General features: G+C 42.6%; 1 protein-coding gene across 3 annotated transcripts; it reads right to left on the bottom strand.

The window, feature by feature from the left end:
- SLC25A37 (solute carrier family 25 member 37) lies at positions 1 to 27727 on the bottom strand. 3 transcript variants are annotated; one of them, XM_065398530.1, is made up of 5 exons: positions 27533 to 27727; positions 22818 to 22890; positions 10000 to 10228; positions 7392 to 7448; positions 1 to 5317 (listed from the first exon to the last, which is right to left on the bottom strand). In XM_065398530.1, the coding sequence occupies exons 1-5, from the start codon at positions 27706 to 27708 to the stop codon at positions 4797 to 4799; spliced, it is 1056 nt and encodes a 351-aa protein (XP_065254602.1). In that variant the 5' UTR covers positions 27709 to 27727; the 3' UTR covers positions 1 to 4796. The 3 variants fall into 3 exon arrangements, with proteins under 3 accessions (XP_065254602.1, XP_065254600.1, XP_065254601.1); XM_065398528.1 differs by lacking the exon at positions 22818 to 22890 and having other exon boundaries at positions 27535 to 27726; XM_065398529.1 differs by lacking the exons at positions 22818 to 22890; positions 27533 to 27727 and adding an exon at positions 26645 to 26940.
- Between the last annotated feature and the right edge of the window lie 88 nt (positions 27728 to 27815).

The following is a 27815-nucleotide window of genomic DNA, read 5'->3' as shown; positions in this document are numbered from 1 at the left end:
TGAAGGACAAAGATCAAACACTTTTTATTTCCTCGAGCTCCAGTGTTATAAATGTAGCAGCATTTCAGAAGCCAAACTTTCTGCATTAAATATGTATGTGTTCTCTTCAAAAAATGTACAATGTCAAATTTAAAAAAGCAAGAACTGCAATTTTAAAACATCAACTTAAAAAAAAAATCTTAACACTCATCCTCTCCCTTAAAAAACATGTGCGTTTGTTGCAGCCACAAAGCAGTACATCTGTTTCACATACAAAGTGTGTTTTAAAATGTCAACAGAATGTTATTGGCAGAATAGAAAATATTGAATGTGCGTTTATTGCAACCTACATGAGATGCAGCCTAACATGGCTTTGGTGGGGATCCTTTAAATTGGAGATTCAGCAGGTAAATATTGGAGTTGATAAACAAGAGTTAAATTTTAATGAAGTCCTGCAAGAAGAGAAACTGGACAAGGTTCCAAGAGGTCTCCATTCCAAGTTAAAGTTATTGGTCCAAGTTTGATTACATAATGCAGAATATTGCCCAGGGTTAAGGGGCTAGGTTTTCAAATGCTCACCACCCACATTTTCCAAATAACTTAAGTCCTATGTAAGTTTCTAAGTAAGTGGCCAGATTCTTGTAAGCACTCAGCAAATGGGAGATCCCACTAGAACAGTTTGATTTTCAGCAGAGATCAGCACTTGCTGTGCAAGCTAGAAGAGAAGAAAAGAAAAAGAAAAGAAAAACAGAAAACCTTGCTTCTTCTATTGGTACCAAAACAGAAACTCAACTCTTCTGAAAGAGTTGGGACCAACTTTAGGCACTGAGCCCTTTGCAAATCTGGCCCTTCGTATCTGATCTTGCACCCCTGAGGACAATAAAAGCTTTCCAGTGGCCTCCAAGGACATAGAATCAGGCTCTATCTGCAGGTTGGCCAGGGTGAAGTTATCAAAAGCGGTAAAGCTGAGAAGTCAATAAAAAGGAAACGTTTGCAAGAATTCATGCAGGTTGCTACAGAGGTTAAGAGGTTGACTTCTACACGCTAAAGAAAGTTCATGCTGGAAACAGGCTGTTCTAGCTGGTCTTATTCTAAGGCAAGAAACTTCGTTCAATTAGCATCAAACCCGAGTCACAATGAATTATAAAAAAAGTCATGCTCCAAGAAGGGTCTAAACAAGGCATTTGAGACAGCGGGAGCTCTACATGATTTTCCAGAGGAATTTTGCACTGCAATATTAGAGGGTTTTCTTTCTAGCTACCAGCTCTACAACCTCCCCCAGGACTGTGAATGTGAATGTGAAGCTGGGCTCTGGCTTGCTTCATCAGCACAAAAGGTTGCGATACATGAGCCAGGAGCAAATCCCAGCTCACTCTCACATCACTGTATCCTCTCTCTGCAGTAACAGTAGTGAAAGTTTTACCAAATGACTGAATAAGTGCAAATCTACCCTTATTCTGTTGAACAAGGTGGTGATACTTGGAGTTTTTAAAGGGGCCTAAACAAGTGAACTATCCACCTTCATTTGAATCTGGACACCCAAGCACCATCAACATTCACCTCACTACAGGGATTATTTTTTTTGCAGCTGGATGATATGGAGAGGAAGGTCCTTGGACTATAAAGTTTACTTATTAAACCATCATTGAAATACTGCAATCTAAATGTTTATTAGTTTCTAAATACCAAACACATTCACCAATTACTTTCAAGTGCTAAGAACTGAGGAATACTTCTTGAATGTTGCTTGCCCATTAAACGGTCACCTATCAAAAATTAAAGCAGACAAAAAGTCTTCTCATTGAAGTCTGATCTAACCAAGCTTGAAAGCCTTCACGGAAGACTGAGGCCTACCTTTCAGAAAGTTTACCTCACCTGTATTTTGGCTGATTTGTGTCCAACCCATACTTGATTTGTATTCAGCATATTCTTAACAAGATTCTTCCATACACTGAGCATGTCCCCAGCTCCATTCATTTTTCATTAAAAGTTAGGGATGAGATTTTTTCAAAGTCATCTAAACAGGCTTCCAAATCCTTTGAAAACCTCAGGCTAAAAACCCTGCCAAGCTTGCATCTGCTTTCACACCAAGCTCATGGTACAAAGATGAGCATGAATGCTTTCTAGTGTCAATACCATGCTTACAATAGGCTGAGGTTACAAATCTGCACTTTGAAAAGCTAAATAAAAACTAAGCTTGTTAAAAAAAAAAAAAAAAAAAAGGAAAAGTTAATTGAATGTAAGGGATAGCAAGAGACATGAAAATAATGTTTCACAATTCCTTATCATTTGTAAAGAAAAATTTACACAGGTTGCATGTACATTCACTAGAGAAGTATTTCCTGTAGTGATTTACCTTCCCCAAATAAATATTGGTCAACCAAAGTAATTAGCCAAACTTAGTGTAATGCCAGAGTAAGATCACATGAAAGCCACCATACAGAGAAGGACCTGACTGCCAGTTGGTCTCACTCAGGCCTTAGTGAAATCCCCCAATTTGATGGTGATTTTTCATTATTAGATAGATACAGACTAAGCTGTACTTTAAATGAAAAACTCCATGTTAAAAAATTAAATGCAAATGTTAGACATGGTAAAGCTTTTTCACCTCATTCAGGTGAGCAGAAAAATGTAAGTCATTGGTACAAGGTGCACAATCAAGGCTTAATTTGGGGTTAGAGGAATGCCAACTTCAAATCTAGTCAACTTGAAAAAGTAGCTTCAGGTCCTATATGTTCTCCCAGGCCCTCAGCCAGCTTTTGGATCATAATTTTCCTTTAAAAAGGGTTCTTCTACATTGCTATGTGAAAAACCCATACAAACAAAATACAGGAGAAACAGCAAAAACAATCTTGTACAAAGTTGTCAAATGGAAAAAAGAAGCAAATACAGAAATACTGTCTGCTGCAGTATCAGTTTTAGGAATGTTTAAATGTTTGTTGTTTCACTAGTAGGTGGTCAGTTTACAGGTACAATCAACCTTTTCACACTGATGTCCCTTCAAGGGGGGGGGGGGAGGGGGTTACTATTCAGTTACATTTCTAAAACCAGAAAAATCCTGCTAGGTTTTTCGTTGATTGTAATGTTAGCCACCTAGTCCCAACTAGGTAGCCAACTGGCTATTAGTTAATAAATTCTGCATCTATAGTTCAGCAACAAGTTCAGCTTTTGCTCTTTAGACCAGCAAAAACTGTTCATCTTCTACAATATTACTGCACCTAAATTAGATAACTCGGACCAAATATTAGACATTTAAAATTCAGACCCTATATTTGCAACAGTGGTCGGTTTAATTTGGGGAGAGCAGTCAATGGTTTTCCTAGCCTCAAGCGCAGGATCTATACTTGGTAAACATTGGATTCAACATCACATTGTAAGACGATGAGGTATAGAGGCTAAGCGGAGCCATCTACAAACCTAGCTTGCAAAAAAAAAAAAAAAAAAAAAAAAAAAAAAAAAAAGAACTGAAGGTCAGATGTGCTTTTTTTAATGCACGGAGTTCTTTTCTACAGAAGCACGAAATAAAGCATAGGATTTCATAGCAGCAAACAAAGTCCCCAAAGGACTAAAATCCACTCAACTTTAGGTTTTAGGACACTTCATTTATACATACCAATCGGACAACAAACAGCTGCTGTTTGTTGGCTTTGCTTTACAAAAAGGTTTTGATTCTGCTGTTCTCCTGTTTAAGGTTTCACTTTCCAAGGGCTTATTTTGCACGGTGATTGACAGTTTCCTTGTGGTCAGTATGCAACTCTTACAATTCAAGAGGAGTTGTCTTACAGAACTGTAAACTGATACTCTGCTCCTGCACACTTTTATGCACAAGAGTAACGTGCTGCATGTAAGCGAGCACGAGTCCTGCACAGTTACTCATGTGTCAGCAGGAGCGAGGCGTTGGTGGAAAATAAGATTATGAATAAATAAGAGGAATGAAACCTATTCTCTATTAAAACGCCACAAAATGTACCTTTAAAATAAGTTTGCCAAAAATGCTCATCTTTCAAGTACAATCATAAGTCAGCTATGGGAGTAACAATTAAACTAAGGTTTTTCAAGAGCAACCAGTGATTTTCACTGCCCAACTTGAGACCCCTTAAACAGACCATTTTCAGAGAGAATATGCTCAGCACTTTCTAAAAGTCGGGCCCCTTTAAGGTGTCAAGTGGACGCCATAAAACTGGAGGCAGCTTACCTACGTACAAATGAAAATCCTGGCCACTGTTTTGGGTTAAATGCTAAGATTAAAGCCATTCTGGCTATTTAAAAAAAAAAAAATGCTTTGGTTCTTACATGTCAGGATGGAAGAATTCAATTTTTTTTTTTTTTTTTAAAAACAGCTCAACTTCCAGCTGTAATAGTATTAAAACAAAATTCCTACATAGAAAAATAAAGGATAAACATTATCCATCTATTTTATATTATGTCATATATAAAAGTTTGTTCAGTGACAGGATATTTAAATTTCTTTGCTGTAGAATATCTCAATACCATTCCCCCCCCCCCGGTGCAGTCTAAGTTTTCTGGAGAAGTGGTAACACTACATCTTAGAGCTTATCCAGAGGGGAAAAAAATATCAGTTAGTAATTTCACTTCTCCAAAGCTATAAATATATTATTAAAAAAAAGTCTTCAGATTCTAGCAAAGAGAGTGCCAAATTTCTCCAATGACCACTTAATTCCCCTCGCCCCCAACGACAGAAAAGTGAAATTCAATTGTGAATCCACAAGAAATCTTGCATGTTTCACAACACGAGCGAATCCCTCAGAGTTTATACAAATGTCATCTGAACCTTAGGCTCGCTCTAGTCAAGTCTTTCAATAAGGAGCTCTTTTTTCCAGCTTGTGCTTCGTGAGGAAGTACTTAAAGAATTCATACACTGACCACGCGATGGCAGTTGAAGGCATCTGGTAAATGACACGAGCCTGCACCCCTCGGAAATACCCGGGGATACCGCCCAGCTGATAAACTGTCCTGAAAGCATTGGCCATTCCTGAGAGGTGCCCACTGATGTTCACCGAACTCAAGGCCACGTTTTCCTGAGTATTGAGCAACGTCTTGCAGACGTCAAGGGGTGTGGTGGCAGCGGCAGCCACGGCTCCCGCGATGGCACCAGAGAGGATGTGCGAGCGGGGGTTGTATTCCCGGCGTGGGTTGATTTGCTCCTGCATGAACTCGTATGTGATGAAGTGAATGGCTTGGAAGGGGACGTTCATGGTGAGTTGCGTGGTATAACTCCGGTAGAAGGCACCCAGTCCTTCAGTCCTATGCACTGTTCGTATGCACTCCAAGACTGTTTTGTAGGGGGAGTTGTACATCTGCATCCGCTGCTTCACCACTGATTCAGTAGCAGCCACGGGAGGTCACGTGGCACCAGATGGGATGGATAGGCAGCCAATGGGATAAAAGATAAACAAATTAGACACAAGTTCTTTTGTAATTAACATCATCCCAACCTTGAGCTATACTCCCAATTCACATACACTGCAAACCTTCCCTACACCAGTGGGGAGCACCCTAAGTGGATAATGCTGCAGATACAAGAAGATACAACAGATGCTTCTAAGTGATAATCATCCTAGTCAAGTCTTTAAACAAAAATATAGCTACACACTTCACCCTTTCATAGAGCTTTCCCACACTGGATAGAACTCTCAATTCCTCAGTAAGGCAAAGATAATTTTAGAGATGACGGAGATAAATTAAGAGGCTGATCCTGCTTCTTTAGAAGTCAGTTGCAAAACTCACCACAGCACCACCTCTGTAACAGCCATGGAAGCACAACTGTGTTAAGTGACTTGGTCCAAGGCTGTAGAGACTCAGTGGCAGAGCTAGGAGCGCAACTCACAAGTGCTTGGCTTGTGGTCCCATGCTCTAATTAGCCACTATGATGTTGCCTCTTCAAAGAATGTTTTTAACCGACAACAAAGCAGATTGAAAACTAGAAATTTCCAAACATTTCTATTTTGAGGGAAAGAAAAAAAGAAAATTTGTGAGTTTTTGCCAAAAACCAAAAAACCAAAAAAACCAAAAAAAAAAAAACACACAAAAAGAACAGGAGTACTTGTGGCACCTTAGAGACTAACAAATTGCGGATACAGACTCACACGGCTGCTACTCTGAAACCTGTCATTATGCAAGGCACTGCATTTAGCCGTATGGAGTGGAAATCCATCAACTTCATGAAAATTTGTTAGTCTCTAAGGTGCCACAAGTACTCCTGTTCTTTTTGCGGATACAGACTAACACGGCTGCTACTCTGAAAAAAAACCACAACACTTCTCCAGACAGTTACAATAAATATAGTGAAATCTGATACTATAAATATTTTTCCCTTAAGGAAAAGTTTTCCTTAAAGTGTACATTAAGAACCCTCCCATCATTTTCCACAAAGCACTTAGATATCTAACACATGAAGGCCACAGCATATCAAGAACATACACTTCAGCAGCAGTATGCTGATAAACATGCAGTAGTGAATGTTAAGCCACACAGAGTGAAATAAGAAGTGCTGGGATACTTTAGGTGGATAATGTCTGTGCAAATCCAAGAGTGCATTTTGCGTGCAACACTGCAAGCCAGTAGTTACTCTGCAAGTGATCTATTGTGCAGGTGAGACACTCAGAAGACTCTGGAATGACATCATTGCCCCACTGACTCCAATTTCACCCCAGAAGTCTTCCCATCAGTTTAAAAAGGATGCACAGCGAGGAACACCATGCAGAAACTAACAGGCGTTCTACCCAAGTGTGTGTGTGTGTGTGTGTGTGTGTGTGTGCGCGCTCAGCACCATAGCATGAGGGCTTTAAATATCAAGTACCATGCTTACAGAATGAATAATTACCAATAACTTCCTTAGAATTTCCCCAAGATGATATTCTGCCTTCAGAATGGTACCAACCCAGCTAACCCAATGAATGCTGCTCAAGGGCAGAATTTCCACCTAAGCCTGGATGACATATTTGCAGGACACATTGGTTTTTATTTTTCTGATCTCTGGCTACACAGTTGGTTTTTTAAATAAATAAGAGGCTATAGATTTAGGGAGGCTTAAAAAAAAAAAAAAAAAAAAAACCACCACCACCACCACCACCAAGAGCCAAAAGGGCATTCAGAATGTTTTGCTCTTCAATAGTTGGCTTAGAGAAGCGGATAAAAATGTCAGTCAAATGGAGGATTTATTTTATTCCTCAGTATAAGTTAAGAGAAAAAGAATCCACACAACTGAGAAGTTCACTTCAGTTGAAATTGATGGATTTCTTGCTTTCTTTGCACAAGCTTACCGTGGCCCTTAGCCCACAGCCAGTGGAAAAAAAAGTAGTTGTTACACACTACTTAACTGGTGCGTTTCCAAGCAACTTACTTTCTTCCCCCAATTCAACTCCATTTCCACATACAGTAAAGGACATTACCTTCAGCCGGATTCATTACTGCATCATGGAGCAATGTGGCCATGCTCCCGGCTATCCCTGCAAAACAGAAGAGTTCCCTTCACAATACAATTCTGGACAGCTTCTGTAGGTTAACCTAGACCAGTGTTAAGTCACAATTCTAGACAGGCAGTGTATAAAGTTATGCAACAGCCTCAGCTCCCACAGTATATTCTCAAATTAACAGTCCTGAGCTCTTCATGGAAGTGTGAGAAAATCCATCCGTAGAATGGGCTGGAAAGGACATCCGCTACAACTTAATGTGCAGGCCACTGGAGTTGGGTCAATATGATAAGTCACGTAGTCGATCCTGTTTCCCTATGACAGAATGGATGCAGGCTTCGCCTATGCTACCAAACTGCACCAGTTTAACTAGAGCAGTGTAAAAATATCCAAGCTACACTGATATAAGCAAGGTTAACACTGGTTTAAATGTGTTTTTAACCGGGAGTTTGCATCAACTTACCTAGATTGATTTTTAAAGTTAACTTAGTTTAATGTAATCTCTAGTGTATTTAAGGCCTTACAGATTCCTTAATTAGCACTGGTAGATGAGCTTCACTTCAAGCCTAGCTAGATTTCCAGAGCCTCCCCGAGACAAATTCCTCCATTGCCTGAATGGCTTTTCTAGTCAGTTCTCCTTGTCCTCAATATTTAACTTAAATTTCCACTGTTGCTACTGAAAACTTGTACAGTTTTGGCAAATAAATGTAGGAAATAAGAGCACATGACTTTAAAGGAGTAGTTAAGCAAAAAACATTAAGTCCTGGCCTATACTTAAGTGTTAATGGCATAGTAATGTCTTAAGGGTGTGGGGAAAAAAACAACACTCCTAATGAACATAGGTATGCCAATAGAACCCTCTAGTGTGGACACAGCTATACCAGTACAGTTTATGATGGTCACAGGAACCTGCATAAGCTATTCTGGTATAAGCATTTTTATACTACTAAGTGTCCAAACTAGATGGTTTTGTTAATATAGCTAAATTGGCAAAACCCTCTGTTTAGAGAAGGCCTTTTATCAAGCAATTTAATAAAAGATCTAGTGTAGATCTGCTCTACTGCATGAAGTTTAAACAGAAATGACAGACAGATGCAACTGGCAATCAATCACTGCTTTGAATACTGCATGGAAATCCAAGAAACCCTACGTCAGCACAGTAAGAATAAAGCCCTGATTTTTTTAAAATGCAAAGGCATTCACCATGCTGCTACTGTATTGGATATTTAAGTGTTAGAAGCATCCGTCATCAGTGAACCTTGGTCCACCTGGAAATAGAACGTTCGATATAGTGTTCAGTTTTAAGACCATCTCAAAATTAATTACATGCTAGGACAATAGGTTGGGACTCAATCTCTCACAGGTTAAGGCCAGGAGGGACTATCGTGGTCCTCTAGTCTGACCCGCGTAACAGGCCACAGGGTTTCACCAAGGGATTCCTGCATCCAGTCTGTAACTTCTGATTGAGACAGAGCATTCTTCCCATGGTTTGCAGTGTGGCAGAAATTATTTTTGGTAGAAGGAAGACGACATTCTGGTGGCCAGCAGTACCTCTGCCAGAGACACTGTCTGACCAAGTAAGCTGCTGTGCATTAAAAAGGGAAACTATTATGTTCTGAATAGTGCAACTGGGCTGTGTGCGTGTGTATGTATATATATAAAATGTATTTTAAAAAACCATCTATATCTACCAGCATCCCCTTTTAAGAAGCCGCTCCCCATAGAACTTCTAATAAGCTATTTCTGATTCTCCTACCCAGTAGGAGAAAGATGAAACCCACTCAGAGTGGAAGCCTACAACAGGAAAACTTGTTTCAAAGCCAATCTGTTCTCTATGGGAACATCTAAACAGCTGGGAGATGTAATTCCGAGCTCAGGTATACATAGACGTGCCGGTGCCGCTCCAGCTAGCGCACTACAAATTGTGTAGGGCTGTGATGGCACAGGTGGCGATTGGGGCTAGCCGAGCAAGTAGGCACTAGAGCCTTGGACCGGGTTCTATTCAGGTGGCTAGCCTGAGTCGCCGTCCATGCCACTGCTACCACACTACTATTTTTGGCGCACTAGCTCAATCAGAGTTAGCATGTGTAATGTCTACCTGAGCTGGGAATCGCACCTTCCAGCTGCTGTGCAGATATACCCTATGTTGCAATTCTTGAGCATTATGTTTGGTGAGCCCTAACACAGCGAAGTCCCGCAGTGCCAGTTAACGTTCTCTAGAGGCTGGATTTTCTGAGCAGGCCAGTGACTACATAAAGCACCAAAGGAAGGGGCCAGCTTTTCGAGAAGAGCTTGGCACGGTGGATGCAGAGCACTTTTGGATGCCTGGCTGTAAGTGTCCTAATGGAACCTGCTGGCTGCTGAGCACTTGGAAACTTGGAAGTAGGTTTTGCATCTCATATTTCTCCACCGCCCCCAAATACATGTACACTTCAAGTGTCTGTGCGAGACCAGGCTGAATGCAACAAATCAAAGCCAGTGTCAAGTTCTTCCCAAAGCACCAGAGTAGACACAAGGATGCCAGGCCACTGTAAAAGCAGGAAGCAGGCAAGAGACAGGCTATTAATTGCAAACAGTTGCAAAATACCATTGGCCAGGTGGCTATTTCCTCCATGGTGAATAATGTCACTTAAAGTCCTTTTCATTTTTTCATAGCAGGCAAAATACATTGCATGGGCAGGGCCAGCCCCCACCATGGTGACGTTAATTCCTCGTAAAGGCCTCCAGAAGCCTTCAGTGTGAATAATCTTCTTCAGGGCCTGATACACGCTCTTGTACTGGGCTTTGGGATCTGGCTGCAAACTCTGCATTCGGGTCTGTAAGAAGAGGAAGAGGACTTTAATTAGCGGTCTTCAAAAGAACAAGGTGTGCCAATCGTGCTAAAGCACTGCAAAGCCCCTGTGAGCCAATGTGCACTTCCCTGGTTAGAGACGTGAATAATTCTGTTCTGCGGAGCTCTGACATCTCCAGATTGTGCCATATTAAGCCTTAGCCTGCAGTACGGAAAAAATCTAAAACATTCAGCAAGTGCCAAAGATGTGCTCGGTGCCGTACTGAAGCTGTGAAGCCCAGTTTAGAAACTCAGAAGCACACGCTCCAGTTTGCATCACACAATCCATCACAGACATTTAAAAATTCCAGAAAACACCATGATGCCTTTGCTTATGCTAACCTCCAGACAAGGACTTCTCTGTTAAGTCCTTAGCAGCTACAGCTTGTTAAAGAACTGCAATCCCCAAGGGTAACAGACACACAGCTTCCCCATCTCCACCTTTCCTTCCCTGTGTGGTAGGGAACTCAAGCAGGCAGCAGATTTCTTCTGATGAAGGGCACCCAAGAAATAGTTTGTGCAATGCATACCAATGCTGCAGACATTCCAGCATCGTGCCAGCAGGGGCTGCTAGAGCCTAAGCCCTTGGGGCTCTTTTACAAAAGAAAAGTGCACCTCCATTGGCACAGAGCCCAGGAACCAGTCTCTTCCGAAGTTCTAGGACAATGGAACATATTAACGCTATTAGGCCAGCTAGACTATATTGCATTACGTCCAAGACTCCATAGTGACAATCAAGTGTTTAAAATATGCTCAGCATGACTAGTTCGGGAGGTTATAATTCAGTGGTCATATATTCAAAGCATGAACATACAAATGGGGTGAGTTAGGAGACAGCAAGTTTGCCAATTTCCTCACTAAGGGAGTTCGGGTTGAGCAAGGCATGAAGGATTGAGCCTTTAATTTGTTCCTGTTATAACCCATACACCATTTCCTCATTCCACTTCTCAGCCTGGTTTTAGTGATTATTTGGTCATTTCCTGGCAGATGCTGTTTATCAAGGCAATTAAAACTGATCTAGAGAGTCACGTGTAGCAGAAATTACTGAAAAGTAAATTCTCCAACAGGGTGGGGGAAAACAGGGAGAACGTGCAGAGTTTGTGCAACTCTTTAAGCAATCTATTAGTGGGTGTGTTAACATATCGTATTGCCTGCTTACCAGAATCTGCAAAAACTTCCATATTTTCTCTCCTCTTCTGCAAGGTGAGGACTCTCGTACAGAAATGCTCACAGAATTATTTCAACCTCAACTGCCACCTACAGCAGCGCAGAGCGCTTTGTAATTAGTGACAAGTCTGTAACATTCCATGCCTCTAAAACACAGCCACATTTTTGTCAGCCCCCCCAAAAATGTAATTTGAGAATGTTGTCAAAAGGTGAGGCCACATGGAAGAAGAGCAAAGAGGCTTTCCATTTTGTAAACAAGAAAAGCAGATCTCTAGAGAAGCCTAGTTTATCTAGATGAGAAGTGACTGGTAAGCAGTGCTACACAGCCCCGCCAGAAGACAGAACTGTGGTCCTACAGGATCCATATTTTGACCACTTAAGAAGGTTCCACAGAAGTTCAATGGGAAGTTTACCCACATTTCTAACATTAGACAGCAGACTTCATATCTCCTTAATCTCACTAGCAGAGTTTTCCAGTGCTGCTGCTTTCCCCTGACAGACGGTTTAATAGGACAAGATACCAGTGTCTGTTTTGACCAGAGGACACGGGATCTGGATGTTGAATGCCTTTGATTCAGAACACTCCATGGAAAGTATTATAGCTATAGGGTACGTGCTTGGCAACTCAATGAAGTCATTATTTAAGCTATTGGGGAAAAAAAAAAAAAAAAAAAACAGAACACCTTCTCTCACACATCCCCAAGACTTTAGGGCCTCAGCTCTGCAAACGCTTTAGTATCGGAGGCTTTGTCTACACTGCCAATTGAACGACACTGTCGTTCATGGGTGTTTAAAAAAGCTCTCCCCCCGCCCCCTGAAAGACAAAAGTTTTGTCGTGGCAAGTGGCAGTGTAAAAGGCTCATTGTTGGTAGGAGCGCTCTCCTGTGGACAACGCAAACCCCGCTCACAGGGGGTGGAAGTATTTTGTTGGCAAAAGTGCCAACAAACAGCGTTTACACTGCCCGACTTTTAGCGACATGGCCGTGTCGCTAAAAGCTGTGTAGTGTAGACAAAGCCCGAGTAACTATGAATAAAACTTTGAAAAGGTGTTACAAAATTAATCCCTTTTATATTACCCGACCTTTGTCCAGCTCAGCTCTCAGACACAGAAGATAGCCCTTTTCTGACCTTTTAATGGTTAACAGCCTCCACTATAATACCAAGTAAGTTTATAACTTTCTTTGGTAGATGTAAGGATCTGAAAAGTATTTTAGTGCATTCTGCATGAGACACAATCAGACCGCACAGAACCGTCACAGACTAATACTACATCTTCTGTTTTACAAAGACTGCATAAGACATACCCTGATGTGGGCACTGCTGTACTCATTTTAACCTCCCTCCAAATATGGAACAGCTCACTTGCACAAAGCTGGGCCTGATCTGCACCTAAAACTCAGGTCAGCCAACTATGTAGGTCAGGGGCATGAAAAATTCACCCTCAAGAGACATAGTAAAGCCATCCTAAGCCCCAGAATAGATACTTCTAGGTCGATAGACGGAAGAATTCTTCTATCAACCTAGCTACTGCTTCTCGAGGGGGCAGATTGACTATAGTGATGGAAAAACCCCCTCAGTCACTGTAGCAATCACCTACACTACAGCAGCTTAGCTGTGTTGTAGCGCTGGCAGTATAGACACAGCCTACCTCATATGCGTGTTTGCAAGCTCAGGGCCTTGGAGAATACCTGCTTTAAGAAATAGGATACTGGTACTTTACAGTACCAAGACAATATCTATGACTGACACAGAAGTGTAACAATATTGCATCCATCTTTGAATTCACTGTTTTAAAACACAGCTGTTTTACAGGCGAGACTAAACTGAGGCCTAAGAGCTGCACTCATTGTCAGGGAATGGTTCATAAGGTCAGAGTAAAGACGAAGTTGTAGTATTAGTCTGAAAGTAGAAGGGTTTCTATTGTACCTAAAGCAGAATGCATTGAAAGTGTACTTACAAGATGCTCACAGCACTGCAAATCAAGAGGTCAAAGCTTTCCTGCTCAAAATGCATAGGTATTAACAGCCTAGAAGCCAGTGATAAGCAGAAAATGATTATTAAAAAAGCTTCCATCTATTGTATCCATTACATCCAGAAAAAGCAGCTATTAGCGTAGACATTTTCAGCCACTAAGCACTCCTTTGCCACGTTTTACTCCTGGACGTGAATGCTTTACACACTATTACTAATACCTGAGAACATCCGTTTACCAACCTCATCCGTTTACCTACCTCACAGATGACACAATGTAAATTGTCCATGCTGTCAAAGCAACTGAGTGGGGAGGAAAACCCAGGCATCCCAATTCTCAGTCCCCTGCTCTAACCACTAAAGAACACTCCTTCAATTCTACTGGCCAGGGCCATCAAGAGCAGTATCAGGGGTTATGTAGCAATTTAAATGAATCTCCTGGCCTGCCATTACATCTAGGTGCTAAGTGTTAGACTGCATGAGCCACCCATGTCCCTGCTTACCCATATAATACCCAAATAGAATTGCAGGCTGTAAATCTGTTTTTTGCCAACCCTGTACAGTAAACCCCACTTAGACAGAACTACCGATTAAAGAAAGGTACAAGGCACAGGAAGCTAGTTCCCTCCATGTTGTTTTATTTGCAGCAACCCCCCCTAAAAAACCCACCACCACAACATACATTTGTTAATGGACAGAGGCTAATTTACAGCTTGCGGTTTTAGTCATTGTCCTTCCATAACGTTCTCCTTTCTGCACACCATAGAGAAGATGGGTGTATCTAAGTATATCTATAGCCCCTACTGCTGCAGAATCCAAATGTCTCATAATCATTGAAGTGTTTGTCCTCATCACCTCAGGAGACAGGGAAGTGTCAGCCCCATTTTACTGATAGGGAACCAGAGCAGGAAAAAACTAAATACCTTGCGCAAGGCCAGGCCGGGAGTCCGCAGCAGAGCCAGGAATTAAATCCAGATCTCTCAAGTGCCTTAACCACAAGACTATGCTTCCTCCCTGGCCATTTGTCGTCATATGCTCTAAAGCAGTCAAACTGGGAACCGACTACCTAATTAAAGGCTTATTGCCTAATTTTTTTTTTTTTTATTATTAATGATACCATAAAACATGCCTCTATTATATAAGCCAACACTTTGCACCATGCTCAGTCGAATCCAAAGGTAAAGAAAAAAGGGCTTAAGCATCTAGTTACAAAGCATGTCAGAACTTCCCCTGCTTACTGCAAAAGCATCTAGAATTCAGCTAGCCCTTCACCTGTTATAAAACAATGGTTACTTTGACCCTCTCTAAGACTCGCTGGGCACAGGAGGGTGCTAATTCTATCAAGTGGAAAACCTGAATTCCTGAATGAACGCCAAAAAACAGAGGAAGTTTGGCTAAAGTCCAAAAAAAAAAAAAAAAAAAAAAAAAAAACCTACCACCACCCATAGGTGGTAATTTATGACTCAGATGCAGGATCATGAACCAAAGCACAGTAAGCGTTGCACAAGTTTCCCCTCCCCAGACTGTTTCTGAAGTTTAATCAAGTTCCTTTAACAACCCCATACCAAACCGTATTCACTGCTCTAATTGAAAAATGCGCTTTTTTTTTTTTTAAAGGGGGTGGGGGGGAGGGGGAAGAGAAAAATCAACAAAAAATTAAAAAAGAACGGAGAGTACTTGTGGCACTTCAGAGACTAACAAATTTATTTGAGCATAAATTTGTTAGTCTCTAAGGTGTCACAAGTACTCCTTCTTTTTGCTGATACAGATTAACATGGCTACCACTGAAAAAAAAATCAAAGACGACCTAAAGATATAACGGGGAAAGTAAAGTAAATTAACCAGTGTGTTACCAGGTGCGGGGAGGAGGGGAAATCATGATTTCTGTCAAAGAGGCTTCACGCCACCATTGACTTGACATTAGGAATAGCCACCCTCCAGTCTATTTTGGAATCATGTTAGTTGATTTTAGAAACATCTGTCCTGACAAGTCACAAAGGGCCATCTATGTAAGGGACACTAGGTGGCAGTTGCTCTAATTGTAAATGCAGGACTGGGCTCAAGACTCCTGGGTTATGCTCCCAAGCTCAACGAACAACCTTGGGAAAGCAGTTTTCCCTTCCCTGTGCCTCAGTTTTCAAATACCCATCTTAAAATATGTTTAGTTGCCTTTGTAAAGTGCTTTGAGAGTTATTTAAATACAAGTAATAACTATGTTCCAAGAGAAAATTCACAGAATCTAATCTTGTATTTATAGACACTTTAAAAATAATCAAATGATTAAAAAATAAAATAAAAAAATAAAAAAACTTTCCCTGAAGGTTATGCAACCCAAACATTGCTCCATTGGGCTAGCATATTACTGCCACTATCCATGTAATATGATGACACATTTTCACTCTCTGTTCCTGTCATTTCTTCAGCATCCAAGCAAGTTCAAAAGGAAAGTCAGAAGCCAAGTTGATGAGACTCTTTAAAAAAATTAGTTTTAACAACTAGGGACTTAATAGGCACAGTAATTTATTCAAAACCTCCAATGGCTTTACCCTGCCCCTGGTCCATCTCAGAGTTTTAATTGCTATGATTGTCAATGCATACAAATGCCATTTGAGGTCCCAGATCCTGCAAACACACGTGCTTAGCTTGACTCAGGGTAGGTCTAGGCTTAAATTTCAGCAGTAATGTCTGTTAGGAGTGTGATTTTTGTGACACTTTTATAGCAACAAAGCCCTAGTGCAGCAACTTATACCAGGGGGGGAAAAAAGCACTTTTCCAGCTTATTTTGTTCCAGGAACTGATGCCAGCAAGAGTTCTTTTGCAGGTATAGCATATAAACTGCATCTACACATAGGTTTTGCCAGAACAGGAACAGCAACACCAGCAAACCTTTTCTAGTGCAGACTAGGCCTCACATGCAGTCCTGATGGTTGCCTACTTGGGAAAACCGACCAGAACACCTAATGCAGAATAAACTATTCCAGAATAGTTTCCCCATGTAGACACTATTCCAGAACCAAAGTGACTTTATTCCAGAACAACTATTCTGCTTTGTGAGTGAGTCAATTATTCCAGAATAAAAGTTCATTTAGGGGAGCTATTTTGGAATATTTATTCTGCAATAGTTTATTCCACAACAACACTTCTGGTCAATTTCCCCATTTAGACATGCCCTCAATGAAGTCAATGGGAGTAATCACATATTTAAAGTGAAGTATGCACACAAACTTTGCTGGATCTGGGCCTTAGACCACAGCTATTACTGACATCCAGGCTCAATTGTTTTGATATTCACTGGGCCAGATTTGTTTTATAATTTTAGACCACTCAAACAGTACATCTTGTCTGAAAACCAGGGAAGCCTGATTAGTTAAACCCACATGCCAAACAAAAGCATGAAAAGACAGCTCAGTTTTCAAAGGCAACCAATCATCGGCACTAATGAAAACATGTGACTGCACGCAAAGTACTAAAAGAATTTTGAAATACTTCTGTGCCACACCCTCTGTAGTCACACAGGTTCACAAGCATGCAGCTCCTGTCCGCCCTTTTTGCACAGGCTAGAACACATTCTTCGTCCAATCCAGAATTTAAAAAGGAATTAATGTTTACTGATGAAAGAAACAATGTTATTGGTGATGCTCTGTGTGTCCTATCCTGTCCAAAGCAGCAAGTGTCAAACAATGCAAAAAAAGTGTATTGTTAAAACAGAGCTTGACCCTGTGAGATGCCAAGCACCTTACTGCCTTCTGATTGGTTTATGCTAAGAGCACCCAGGAATAAGATACATATGACGGATAGTGCACTGGACTAGGACTCTGGAGACCTGGGTTCTATTCTCAGCTCTGCCACTGACCTATTGGGTGACCATGGGCAAGTCACTTGCCTCTGTGCCTCGGTTTCCCCATTTGCAATATGAGGAGAATGATACTGATCTCCTTACATAGCTCTTCATAAGATCTCAAAGCACCTTACAAAGAGCTATGCAAGAGCTAGATATTGTTATTAATGAAGTCTTAATTGCAGTGAACCTAAACAGTTATTTTCTCTTTAAGTGTCACATAAACTTGGAAGTCTACGTGCAGGCACATACCTGATAAGTCTTCTTTTATTTGAAAGGAGTTAAGTTTCCCCACCCCACAGAAAGTATCCTTCACTGTTTTGGAGCAAAGAGGACTGGCACGTTAATTCACTCAGTTTATTATTTGATTTACAGTAACAGCTGAAGTCCCCAATCAAGTTCAGGAACCAACTGTGCTAGGTGCTGTACATACAGTAAGCTTCTCTGTGCAGGAGTTTCCTTATAATCTGAAGAGACGAGACAAGGAACGAGAGAACAGCAGTAGCATTCCCATTTTACAGATGTGTAAACTGAGTTACAATGAGATTAAGGGGGTGTCTACATAGCAAAAAGAGACCCACAGCAGTGAGTCTAAGAGCTTAAGTCAACTGATTCAGGCTCACATTGCAGGGCTTCTTCTGTGACCGCACGCAAGTGACTTAGGGTACGTCCACACAGCAAAAACAGCTGTGCAGCTGAGAGTCTCAGAGCCTGGGTCAAGAGACAAAGGCTCATGCTGCAGGGCATAAAAAATAGGCGTGTAGATGCTCCCGCTCGGGCTGGAACCAGAGTTCTAAAAGCTGGCGTGGGAAGAGTCTTTTTTCGACCCAGGCTCCAGCCCAAGCGGAAAAAGTCTGCACCGCTATCTTTAGCTCTGCAGTTACAAGCCCAAGTCAGTTGGCCCAAGCTCTGAAACCCACTGCTGCACAGGGTTTTTCCCCCTCCCTTTGCTGTGTCCATGTAATCTAAGCAACTTGCCAAAGGTCACAGAGGAAGCTTATAACAAAGCCAGGGATGTGAGCCCAGGATTCAAGAGAGCAAGACATGTACTGAACTGTCAAAGCAACCTTGTGCCCTGGTAACTATAACCCTTTCCCCCCCTCTCTCCTCTTGTCCCCTTCTCACCCCAAGAACCAGATGTCTACAATCAAGACTTTTAGACCTGAAATTCTTCAGAGAGCAGGGGCCATATTGGATTTCACACTTGCAGCACTGGGTAAGTAATTATTGTTTTGACACCAACTCTGCAGAGCTGTGTGGAAAACAGTTTGCTGTACATTCTTCTGCACTGAGCCTTCCTGTAAGCGCTAAGATACACCTGAACATCTACATTTAGAAAGCTGCAGTAGTGGCTATATAGTTGCCTACTAACGTACATCTCAGTCATGAGGTTAGGACACGGGGAGTGGGGAGGTGGGGGAGGAGACTAACAGGTGTATGTTTCCCTAGCCAAGATGTTTCAATGTTCCTTTTTGTATTTTTGCACCTGTCATGATTTCTTGCAATATTAATTCCTTGTATTACAGTGATCTGATCCATCCGAAGTGTGCAGTAGCTAAACTAGCCGTACCTCAAGAGACAGGAATTGTGCAGCAGTTATCTTATGCATTCAGAACCTCTCAAGTCAGATATGTGGAAACTACCATAAGCTGCAATTTACATCTAAGGCCACGTCTACACCAGGAACTAGGCGTAACAGTTTGCTATACCAGCAAAGCTGCACTTTCACAAGTATAGCTCATGTCTCACACACCCTCCACACACACTCCCACCCCCCCCCCACACACCCTACGCATGCACACACTTCCCCCAAGTCAAACAAGCTATACCAGTAGAACTGTGTCTAACACCAGGGGCTTTTCCAAGCACAGCTGTGTCGGTCAGGGACCACAGCTCTTCATACCCCTGCCAACACAGCAGCTATGCCAGCAGAAGTCTGTAGCATAGAGACAGCCTCAGACACTGCAACTCGGTACTGAGGTTGGCTGGTCCACCTTTTCAGATGCCTGTGTGAAGTCAGCAAAAGATTCTTTAAAAACCTCACATCCTTATTACTTAAGTGATCAAGAAAGAGTTTTACCCCTGGCCACTTAAAATAATCCTCATTGCATAAGCAGCAAAAACCTATAGAATAATTAAGGTTATCCAGTTAAGCTGGTTTCAGTTTACCTAACGGATGCAATGCTGAAAACAAGCCATTGAACTCCTTGCAGAAAGGACACGAACAATGTACATGACTGGCTGGATTATCTAACACCCTTCATGTACCAGGATACATTCAACCTGTTATAAGGACTCATTATATATCCGTTTGATGCCTGATCCGAAGTCCACTGAAGTCAATGGGAGTCAGATAAATCTCTTAGGCAACACTATACAGTGGTACCCACAATTATTTGTTTGGTCTGGGCAGGCAAGTGAAAGAAGAAAAATTCAAATTTTATCTTAACCCCCCCCCCCCCCCCCCAAGAAATTCTAGACATTGCTAATCATATAAGATCTTTAACCATTTAAAAAAGAATTTTGAAGTTCTCCTTTGAGCCAGACATGACCTCCCTAGTGCTGTTAGTCAGCATGTGGCTAGTACAAGAGAGTTGGCTACTAGACTTCCTCCCACATTCTGGATTAATCCTGCCCTAAGCATTGCATTAGTTCAGTTCCTGCTTCATGACCCAGGCCTTCAAACAAAGGAGGAAGCTTTCATCTGCAATGTATATTTTATCTAACCCTTTCTGATACTTATGAAAAGCTGCAAAGCAGAGCCATAGTGACTATTCTATTAAAGCAAAAAAAAAAAAAAAAAAAAAGGTGATTCAATGCTGCGTACACCAGTTTAACCCCCAAGTTTTACTTTGAGGATAGTTCAGTATTGACGTTCTACTTACTAGCCCCTTCACAAGATTCTTACTCCCTAGCTCAGAGCTTCCATTGCTGCCCTTTTAACTGAATATAGGAATAGAGCAGTGGTTCTGAAGCTGTGTTGCAAATGCTCCTCAATGACAGGAAGGTACAGAATCAGGCTTGGGAAGGGTAGCAGACAGGAGGATCAGGATACTAGAAGGTTTGAGAAACCCCCATGATACACCAATTTCTTCACTGCAGTCCTCAATTGATGTACGCCATTGCCATGTGCTGATTAAAGCAGCACAGCAGTTTAAGCAGGTGCATTTCACCCAGCAGGGGATACATTACAGTAGTGGCTTTTGAGCAGTGGATTCCCTAGTGTGGTCTGCAGAGCACTTTGCACATGGTCCACAGAGAGCAGATGGGTCACAAGTTGCCCCCTCATTTCCAGTTGAGAAACTGCATTAAAAGAGAGTTAAAGATACATTATCCTCCTAAAACATGTTCATGAAAACAATTGTTATACCTGCCACTGGAATACTGTTCAGGCACCAGTGGAAAGAGGCGAGGTTAACACGACAAAAAGTTTGAGAAACTCTAAAATAACAGGAGTACTTGTGGCACCTTAGAGACTAACAAATTTATTAGAGCATAAGCTTTCGTGGGCTACAACCCACTTCTTCGGATGCATATCCGAAGAAGTGGGTTGTAGCCCACGAAAGCTTATGCTCTAATAAATTTGTTAGTCTCTAAGGTGCCACAAGTACTCCTGTTATTTTTGAGGATACAGACTAACACGGCTGCTACTGAGAAACTCTAAAGTCATTGTGAGATCTGTGGGAAATCAGATTTACTTTAGCAGATGGAGGAGAGAGGTGCTGGCCAGGACTAGGTAGCAGTGGTGGAGGGATGCTGTGGGGTGGTTGCTCTGCGCTATCTTGTCCCTGGGTTATTTGACCTGAGCTGGGGTAAGTAATGCTTCTGTTTATTTGTTAGTGTATTTTTTAAAAAGATTTTCAAGGGCACCAAGAACATTGACAGACACTTTTTAGAGCAATAAAAATCCAAACAAGTATTTAATTTTCTACCTAAAGAGAATATTGACACAGAAGAATTAGAGCTTAATTTACTTCAATAAATTGCATGTCAGATTAAGGACCTCTTAATAGTTAATAACAGAACTCCAAAAAAAATACCATCCGGACATTTAGTTAGTTTATAAGGTGCTTTCCTGGAAGTTGCACAAAATTAATCCCTATATTTCACCACTAGCATTACGTAAGTATAAACAGAAATTCAGTCTTGTAAGAAATGTTGAGTGAATTTTTTTAGAAGTTGGAAATTTAGCGTCACGACCAACACATTTTATTACAAGTGATCTGCTGGAACATTTGCGTCTAAGATTATTGCTGTGATACTGACCATTTCTATTACCAACAGAAAATCACTAGAAGTGTTTTTCAACAGTCCAAAAAATGGAATACACACTCAGCCAGACTGTAGCCCTAAGTGTCAAATGCTCTTAATGTAACCTATGAATTCCAGCCATGCAACTTCCTTGGTATAAAATGACTATATGTACTTGGAAACCTCTTGCTTTTAACAGGCAACTGTATTAATATACTAGTTTCAATGTCACTGCAGGGGACAAGAAGATCACCCAACATAATCAGTACTAAAGGAAGAGGTTCTCAGAAGAAGATGAAAGCTTTGGCTTACCCTGTAAAACATGAACTTTCCCAAACTGTATCAGACCACAGTACTGAGACACAAACTCCTGATTTCTAATGCTAGCTCTGACAGACTTGCTTTGAGGCCTTTGGCAAGCCAATCAAACTCTGTGTCAGTTTCGTTATCGGAGAGAAAGGGATAATGCTTACCCAGTGCACTTGTAAAGTCAGATTCCAAGTGCTTTATTAGTAATATAGTATTACCTAGAGGCCCCAGTTGAGACCCAAAATCCATTGTGTTAGGCCACATACAAACACATGGCACCTAACACTCCCCACCTTAAAGAGTTTATGATCAAAGTACACAAGAGAAGGATTATCATCCTCACTTTATAGACTGGGAAACAGACACCAACAAAGTGACTTGTCCAAGGGCACACAGGGAGTTTGTGGCAGAGTCAGGGATTAAACTCAGGTCTCTGAAGTCCCAGTACATTGCCTTAACCACAGAATCACCCTTCCATTTGGTGCTAAGTATAGCACTGGACAGAAGTGTGGCCGGTTTGTGGGGTCAGATGCGGAACGATAGAACAGAGACAGTCGTCTAGTGGATAGAGCACTGAACCAGGACTCAAGAGACCCATTTTTACTCCTGGCTCTGCCACCAGTCTGCTGGGTGTCCTTGGGCAAGTTACTTCCCCTCTTTGTAATGATACAGGCCTCCTCCTTTGTAAAAAGCTCTGAGAACTACGGATGGAAGCAATATTTTACCACCCAGCTCCTACAGAGCACTTTTCATTTTTTGCAGTTTGCTGTAGCGCAGCTGTTGCTACTGAAGTCAGCACAGAACACCTGGCTACCTGAAACAAACTTTACGAGAGGAAGCTTTGAATTAAGCTATTAAAAATGACACCCTTAGCAATGAAAATTACAATCAGAGATGTAACAAGAGTTCATAGCAGCTGGGAAGTTCCAGGAAATAGATGGCAGGGAAAGTCCTTGGCATCATCACTTCTATCATTTCTTCATATACTGTTGCTGAAATGGGCTCCCCTCCTTTCACTTTCCCAGGTACTTGGCTTTACCTGGCACAGGAGCAGCAATGAGACACCAATAAACTCCCACGAAGTGCCCTGCAGTTTCCTTGTGGCATCAAACCTTTAGGAGAGAAACTGTAGACAGCATCTTGAACTTCCAAATTCTGTTGTTCAAGCAAGCATGGTGGCTCAACATAATATCTAGCTCTTATGTAGAGCTTTTCAAGAGTAGCTCTCAAAGCACTTTATAAAGGGAGGTAAGCACTTTATAAAGGGAGGTAAGGATCATTATCCCCATTTTAGATGGGGAAACTGAGGCACAAATGGGAAAGCAGCCCAGGGTCACTCAGCAGAGCCAGGAATAGAACCCATGTCTCCTGACTGCCAGTCCAGTGTTCTAGCCACTGGGCAACACTGTCTAAGAGCAGCCTACAGAGACTGAGTTTTGCCATTACACCTATGCAATCCCAATGGGATAAATGAAGGCAGAATTTGGCCATGTAGGTGGTAAGGCCTACCTATTTTCTAGCTATATGAGCAACTGCAGCTTCCAACAGTGCTGCACGAGGGTGAGGATCACAGTTTGTTGCATTACGCTCCACAAGTGGCTGCACTTCAGTGGTGGGCAAGTGACCCCTACATGTATATAATTTGCAACGTAACAGATTGGCAATGTCTGACAATGAAAAGGGAACATGCAAATAGAATTAGGAGTATGTGATTAAGAGAGAAATCAAATCGCTTAAAGTAAAAAAAATTTTGCTAGAGAAAAAGGGTTTTTTTGGGCAATTCATTGTTGTCAGCTTTCATTCTTAACACACCAGGATTTGAGAGATGAGATACTAGATAATACTGCCTTCCACTGTAAGCAGAGCACAGGAATCTGAAAGTCTGAATTCTATTCCCAGCTGTGCCACTGAGAGACTTTGGGCTATTTGCTTATGTTCTGTGCCTCAGTTTCAGTATCTACCTTACCTACCTTAAAGTGCTTTGAGATCTTCTGATGGAGCGTGCCATAGAAGCGTGAAGTATTACAATCAAGTTGTCACCCCACCCATCAGAGAAAACTTTACACTCTTAGTAATCAGACTGTGAAGCAATTTAGGACTGTCACTCCACCTGACCATGACACAGATCTCAGTGTATTTAACCTTGCTACAGAGAAGCTCTGCTTAAAAGAAAACAGACATTACTTCCATTTACTCCCTCTCCCTACCAATTTCCCAGTAGAGGAAATGCCCTCTTGAATAACACTGGAAAGTCCTGAGTGGTGATGTGCAACTCTAACCATGATTTGGCAAAATACAGTAAGCTCATTATACCTGCCTATTGGCATGAATATGGAGGTGGCTTGGGGTTAACACTATTTACATCGTTAATATAAGCCATATAAGAAAAGTGATGCCCCATGATTAACACGGTTCTGCAGACTGTTAGAAAAAGCATGCTTCAGCATTTTTAATCCAGCACAATTCAGTGACCTCAAAAGGTTGCACGAAAGAACCAAAAGCAACTGGCTCATCATGAGATACTCCTACTAGAATTGAAGTCAGAAATAAGAGGAGAACGAACGGGCATAGGAATATTCTCTGTACATTTATCTGTCAGCGTGGAAGTGTCTTGCGCATTAACAGTGTCTGATGCTGGAATTTCCTCCCTTTCCCTCCAAACTCATCCTTCTACTGTGGTTTCAAACAGCCCTGCACATACAGGAAATAAACTAGAGTATCAGCTCCCAACCTTTCCATATCAAAATTTACTTGCGATCCCTCTCCCATTTGGCAAGATGGGAAAAGCCAGGCAACCCCAACTCTCACATTGAGAGCCTACAATCTAAAGGGCCTAATAGGTCTTTGCCATCTCTAACTTATGATTAGGACAATGTGCTTCTAGATAGCTACAGTGACTAAGCAGGGATCATTTGTTTGACAAAGGAAAGAAAGCTTAGTGGACTATTTTGAAACAATCCACCTCTTAGCAGTGACATGTCCTACTATTATAGGGGTGTTTATCAAACTATGTACTTAGGAATACTGGGGCATAAGACATACTAGATGTCAAGACTAGCAACTCTGTACAATATATTCTTACCCCTGATCAATAAGTGCTACTTCTGTGCATTGACCTCACAGATTTACAATATTAACAACTTTGCCTCATGCCATATGCGAAGTAGATATTATCCCCATGTGACTAATGGGGAAAATAGACCGCAAAACAGAAAACAAAACACAAGAGAGACACAGCAGTAAGACTCAGAGCCCAGGTCAACTAACTCGGACTCATGCTACGAGGCAAAATTAGCAGTATAGGTGTTCGCCTTCAGCCTGGAGCCAGGTCTCAGCCTGGAGGGGGGGAGGGAACGTCTACACTACTATGTTTTGCCCCACAGTGCAAACCCGAGTCAGTTGACCTAAGCTCTCAGACCCACTGCCGTGGGCTGTTTTTTGCTTTGTTTGCCGTGTAGACCTACCTTAAGACACTTACACCAGGCCACAGAAGATGCCTGCAGCACAGCCAGAAATAGAACCCAGGGATCCTAATGCCCAGTTAACCACAAGGCCATCCTCTCTCTCAGGACAGTTAGTCCCAGGCCTCTGTTGTAAGCAAGTTGAGCCTCCCAATTAAGTTTTTTACTTTTGCACTGGACTTGGCTGATGTCATGCACAGAGCTGTGTTAGATGTGTCCATTTGCAACCCACTAATTTCACTGCAGAGTTCTAGGTCACTGCAGAGTTCTGTCTGGTTTCAGACAAACACCATATGAAGCTAATCAATTTCACATTTTTTTCCACTCAAAAGCCATACACTGGCCCAGCTTTGCAAACCTTCAGCGAACTGGGATTTGCAATGAAATCTGGGGCCAGGAGAATTCTGCCAGCTTTCATTACCCCTGTTTTGTTCCTATTCTTAAGCCTGCCTGCTCACTAAATCCACTGTGTCAAAATGTTGACGCACCTCTTAAAAGGTCTTTGTCATTTACAAATCACACTGTTTGCAGTCTTTATAGCCTTTTTTTTTGGCTGATTTTAAGCTACAGTCTATTTGAGAATGGATATATAATTAAACAGAAGTCAAGAACAAGTTTTGGAAGTCAAAATAATTACTCCGAGATCCATACAACCTCAGACACCTTTCAAATCTTCCATTCTTATAGGTGTGTTAATAATAACCTCAGTGTCCTAACATACATGATAACTTCCACTGGAGTAGACCGGAGCACAAACAGGGGTCTATTTCCTAGCAATTCTGCTGTATTATTAGCAGCTTGTCAGAAGTCAGCAGCCAGCCTGGACGGGCACATACATGTACATGTATACTAGGCTTGTACAAGTCAGAACTAAATGCATACAACCGCAGTGTTAGCTAATAGTTTTACCTTCCTCCACAGGGGACGAGATGGCACTTGGCCACTGAGATCAGTTAATCAAACTCTGCCCTCATGCTGGGCAAAGAGGGTTGCTGCTAGGCTGTATTTAATGCTCCACCGGCTGCAGGTAGCGCACCCATCATTTAAACAAGGATTCTGCTCTGGCTCCTTTCTGTTGACCCACCACTTTTGACCCTCACCTGGATCACTCTAACCTGGGCTCATACGTCAAGCATCCTGGAGAAACAGACTCCTCGGAACTCCTAAACCAATATCATCAGCTGGTACTACCACCTTCTTTACAAGATTTCTCTGCAAGCAGAACATGTTAAAACGCCCTTGAAAAGGGATCCAACAGGTTCCACAGACAGGTTCACTGTTGGTTACACAACCCAAGTTATTAATGTGACACTTAAAGGCAAACCACCTCTTCCCTGATGCAAGTGAAGCAGGAGCGTGACACAATATGGACTTTTACCGCTCCAGTGAGCCAAGCTGCACTCACCTGCTCCTCAGACACAGCACTGCGACATCCTCCCCATTATTTGGGCCCCTTCAAAGTCAGTAAGAGAAGAGTAAAACGCAGTTGCAGGATCAACAGCCCTTTGCACTGTGGTTCAGGCTGCAGATCACAGTGCAGGAGCTGCAACCCTCCCTGCCTTGCATGCTCTTTTCTGAAGCTCTCACACATGTTCAGAGCAGCACATGCATTAGTCCAAGATACACAGCCCTTCCCAGGCAGGCTGACAGCTTTCTTGAGTTTACTACTAGACGCTGCAGTCACGCCCCATGCCCACTTGGGATTCTATGGCACAGAACCACGAGGGGCCAGTTTTGCGATAGGACAGAAAGGAAGCGGGGTGGGGGAGGCTGAGAAACTTCTACCTTACCCCACAATAACACAGAGGGAGAAACAACAGATGCCCACCTATTTACAACACAGAAGGGGCTGCGGGGGTACCCCCCCCCCTTACGCAAGGGCACATAAGAGGAAGCATCATGCAGAGGGGAGATTGGGGGTGGAGAGCAGCAGCCCCGCGCATTTTCAACTCGAAAGTTGAAAGCACACTCACTCCCCCATAGATGTAACAACCGGCAGGGAAAGGGAGCACTCACACCAAGACAGAGGAAACTGCAATCCCCCCCACACACACGAAAGACGGGAACACACTCACCCCAATGCTTGCACTAATACACGGGCAAAGAAGCACGTTTGCACGGACACACGCACACCACGTTTGCAATAACGCCGAGGGAAGCGACACAACATGAGAGCGGGGGAGCGGCAAGTGCCCCCATGCACCAGGGAACAGCAGCAAGTGGCCCCAGGCCAGCGAGGGGCGGCCCCAGGCCAGTGAGGGGCACCCCCAGCCCGCGCCCTGCAGCGCCGCGCACCTTGACCGAGTCCACAGGGTACATGACCGTGTGCTCCAGGATGCCGGCAACCGCCCCGGCCGTCATGTGGGTGGAGAGGGAGGCGCTGGTGGGCAGGCTCTCGTAGTCCTCGCCCGGGCTCTCGGCCTCCATCCCGGGCAGCGCCGCCGTGGGCCGGCCGCAGCTCAGCTCCATTGGCGCAAACAAGTGAGGCGCGAGCGGGCGGGGAGAGGGAAGAGAAAGTTCACTCACTTTTTAGAGAGCCCCGCCCCCTGGCGTGGGTCACGCCCCCGAGCTCCTTC

This window comes from Emys orbicularis, chromosome 2 (genome assembly GCF_028017835.1).
Source record: "Emys orbicularis isolate rEmyOrb1 chromosome 2, rEmyOrb1.hap1, whole genome shotgun sequence".
In the NCBI taxonomy this organism is placed as follows: Eukaryota; Metazoa; Chordata; order Testudines; family Emydidae; genus Emys; species Emys orbicularis.
Note: the sequence above shows the minus strand (reverse complement) of the source record. Positions and strands in the feature narration are given on the sequence as shown.

What these genes read in the sequence shown, in the direction of transcription:
- SLC25A37 (XM_065398530.1), bottom strand. Translation starts at nt 27,708, where the DNA reads ATGGAGCTGAGCTGCGGCCGGCCCACGGCGGCGCTGCCCGGGATGGAG. An exon ending in CCTGTGGACTCGGTCAAGGT is followed by an intron (nt 22,891 to 27,532) that starts GCGCGGCGCTGC and finishes TCTCTCCTAAAG; the next exon opens with GTTTGATGCCACAAGGAAAC. An exon ending in AGTAATGAATCCGGCTGAAG is followed by an intron (nt 5,318 to 7,391) that starts GTAATGTCCTTT and finishes CTACTGAATCAG; the next exon opens with TGGTGAAGCAGCGGATGCAG.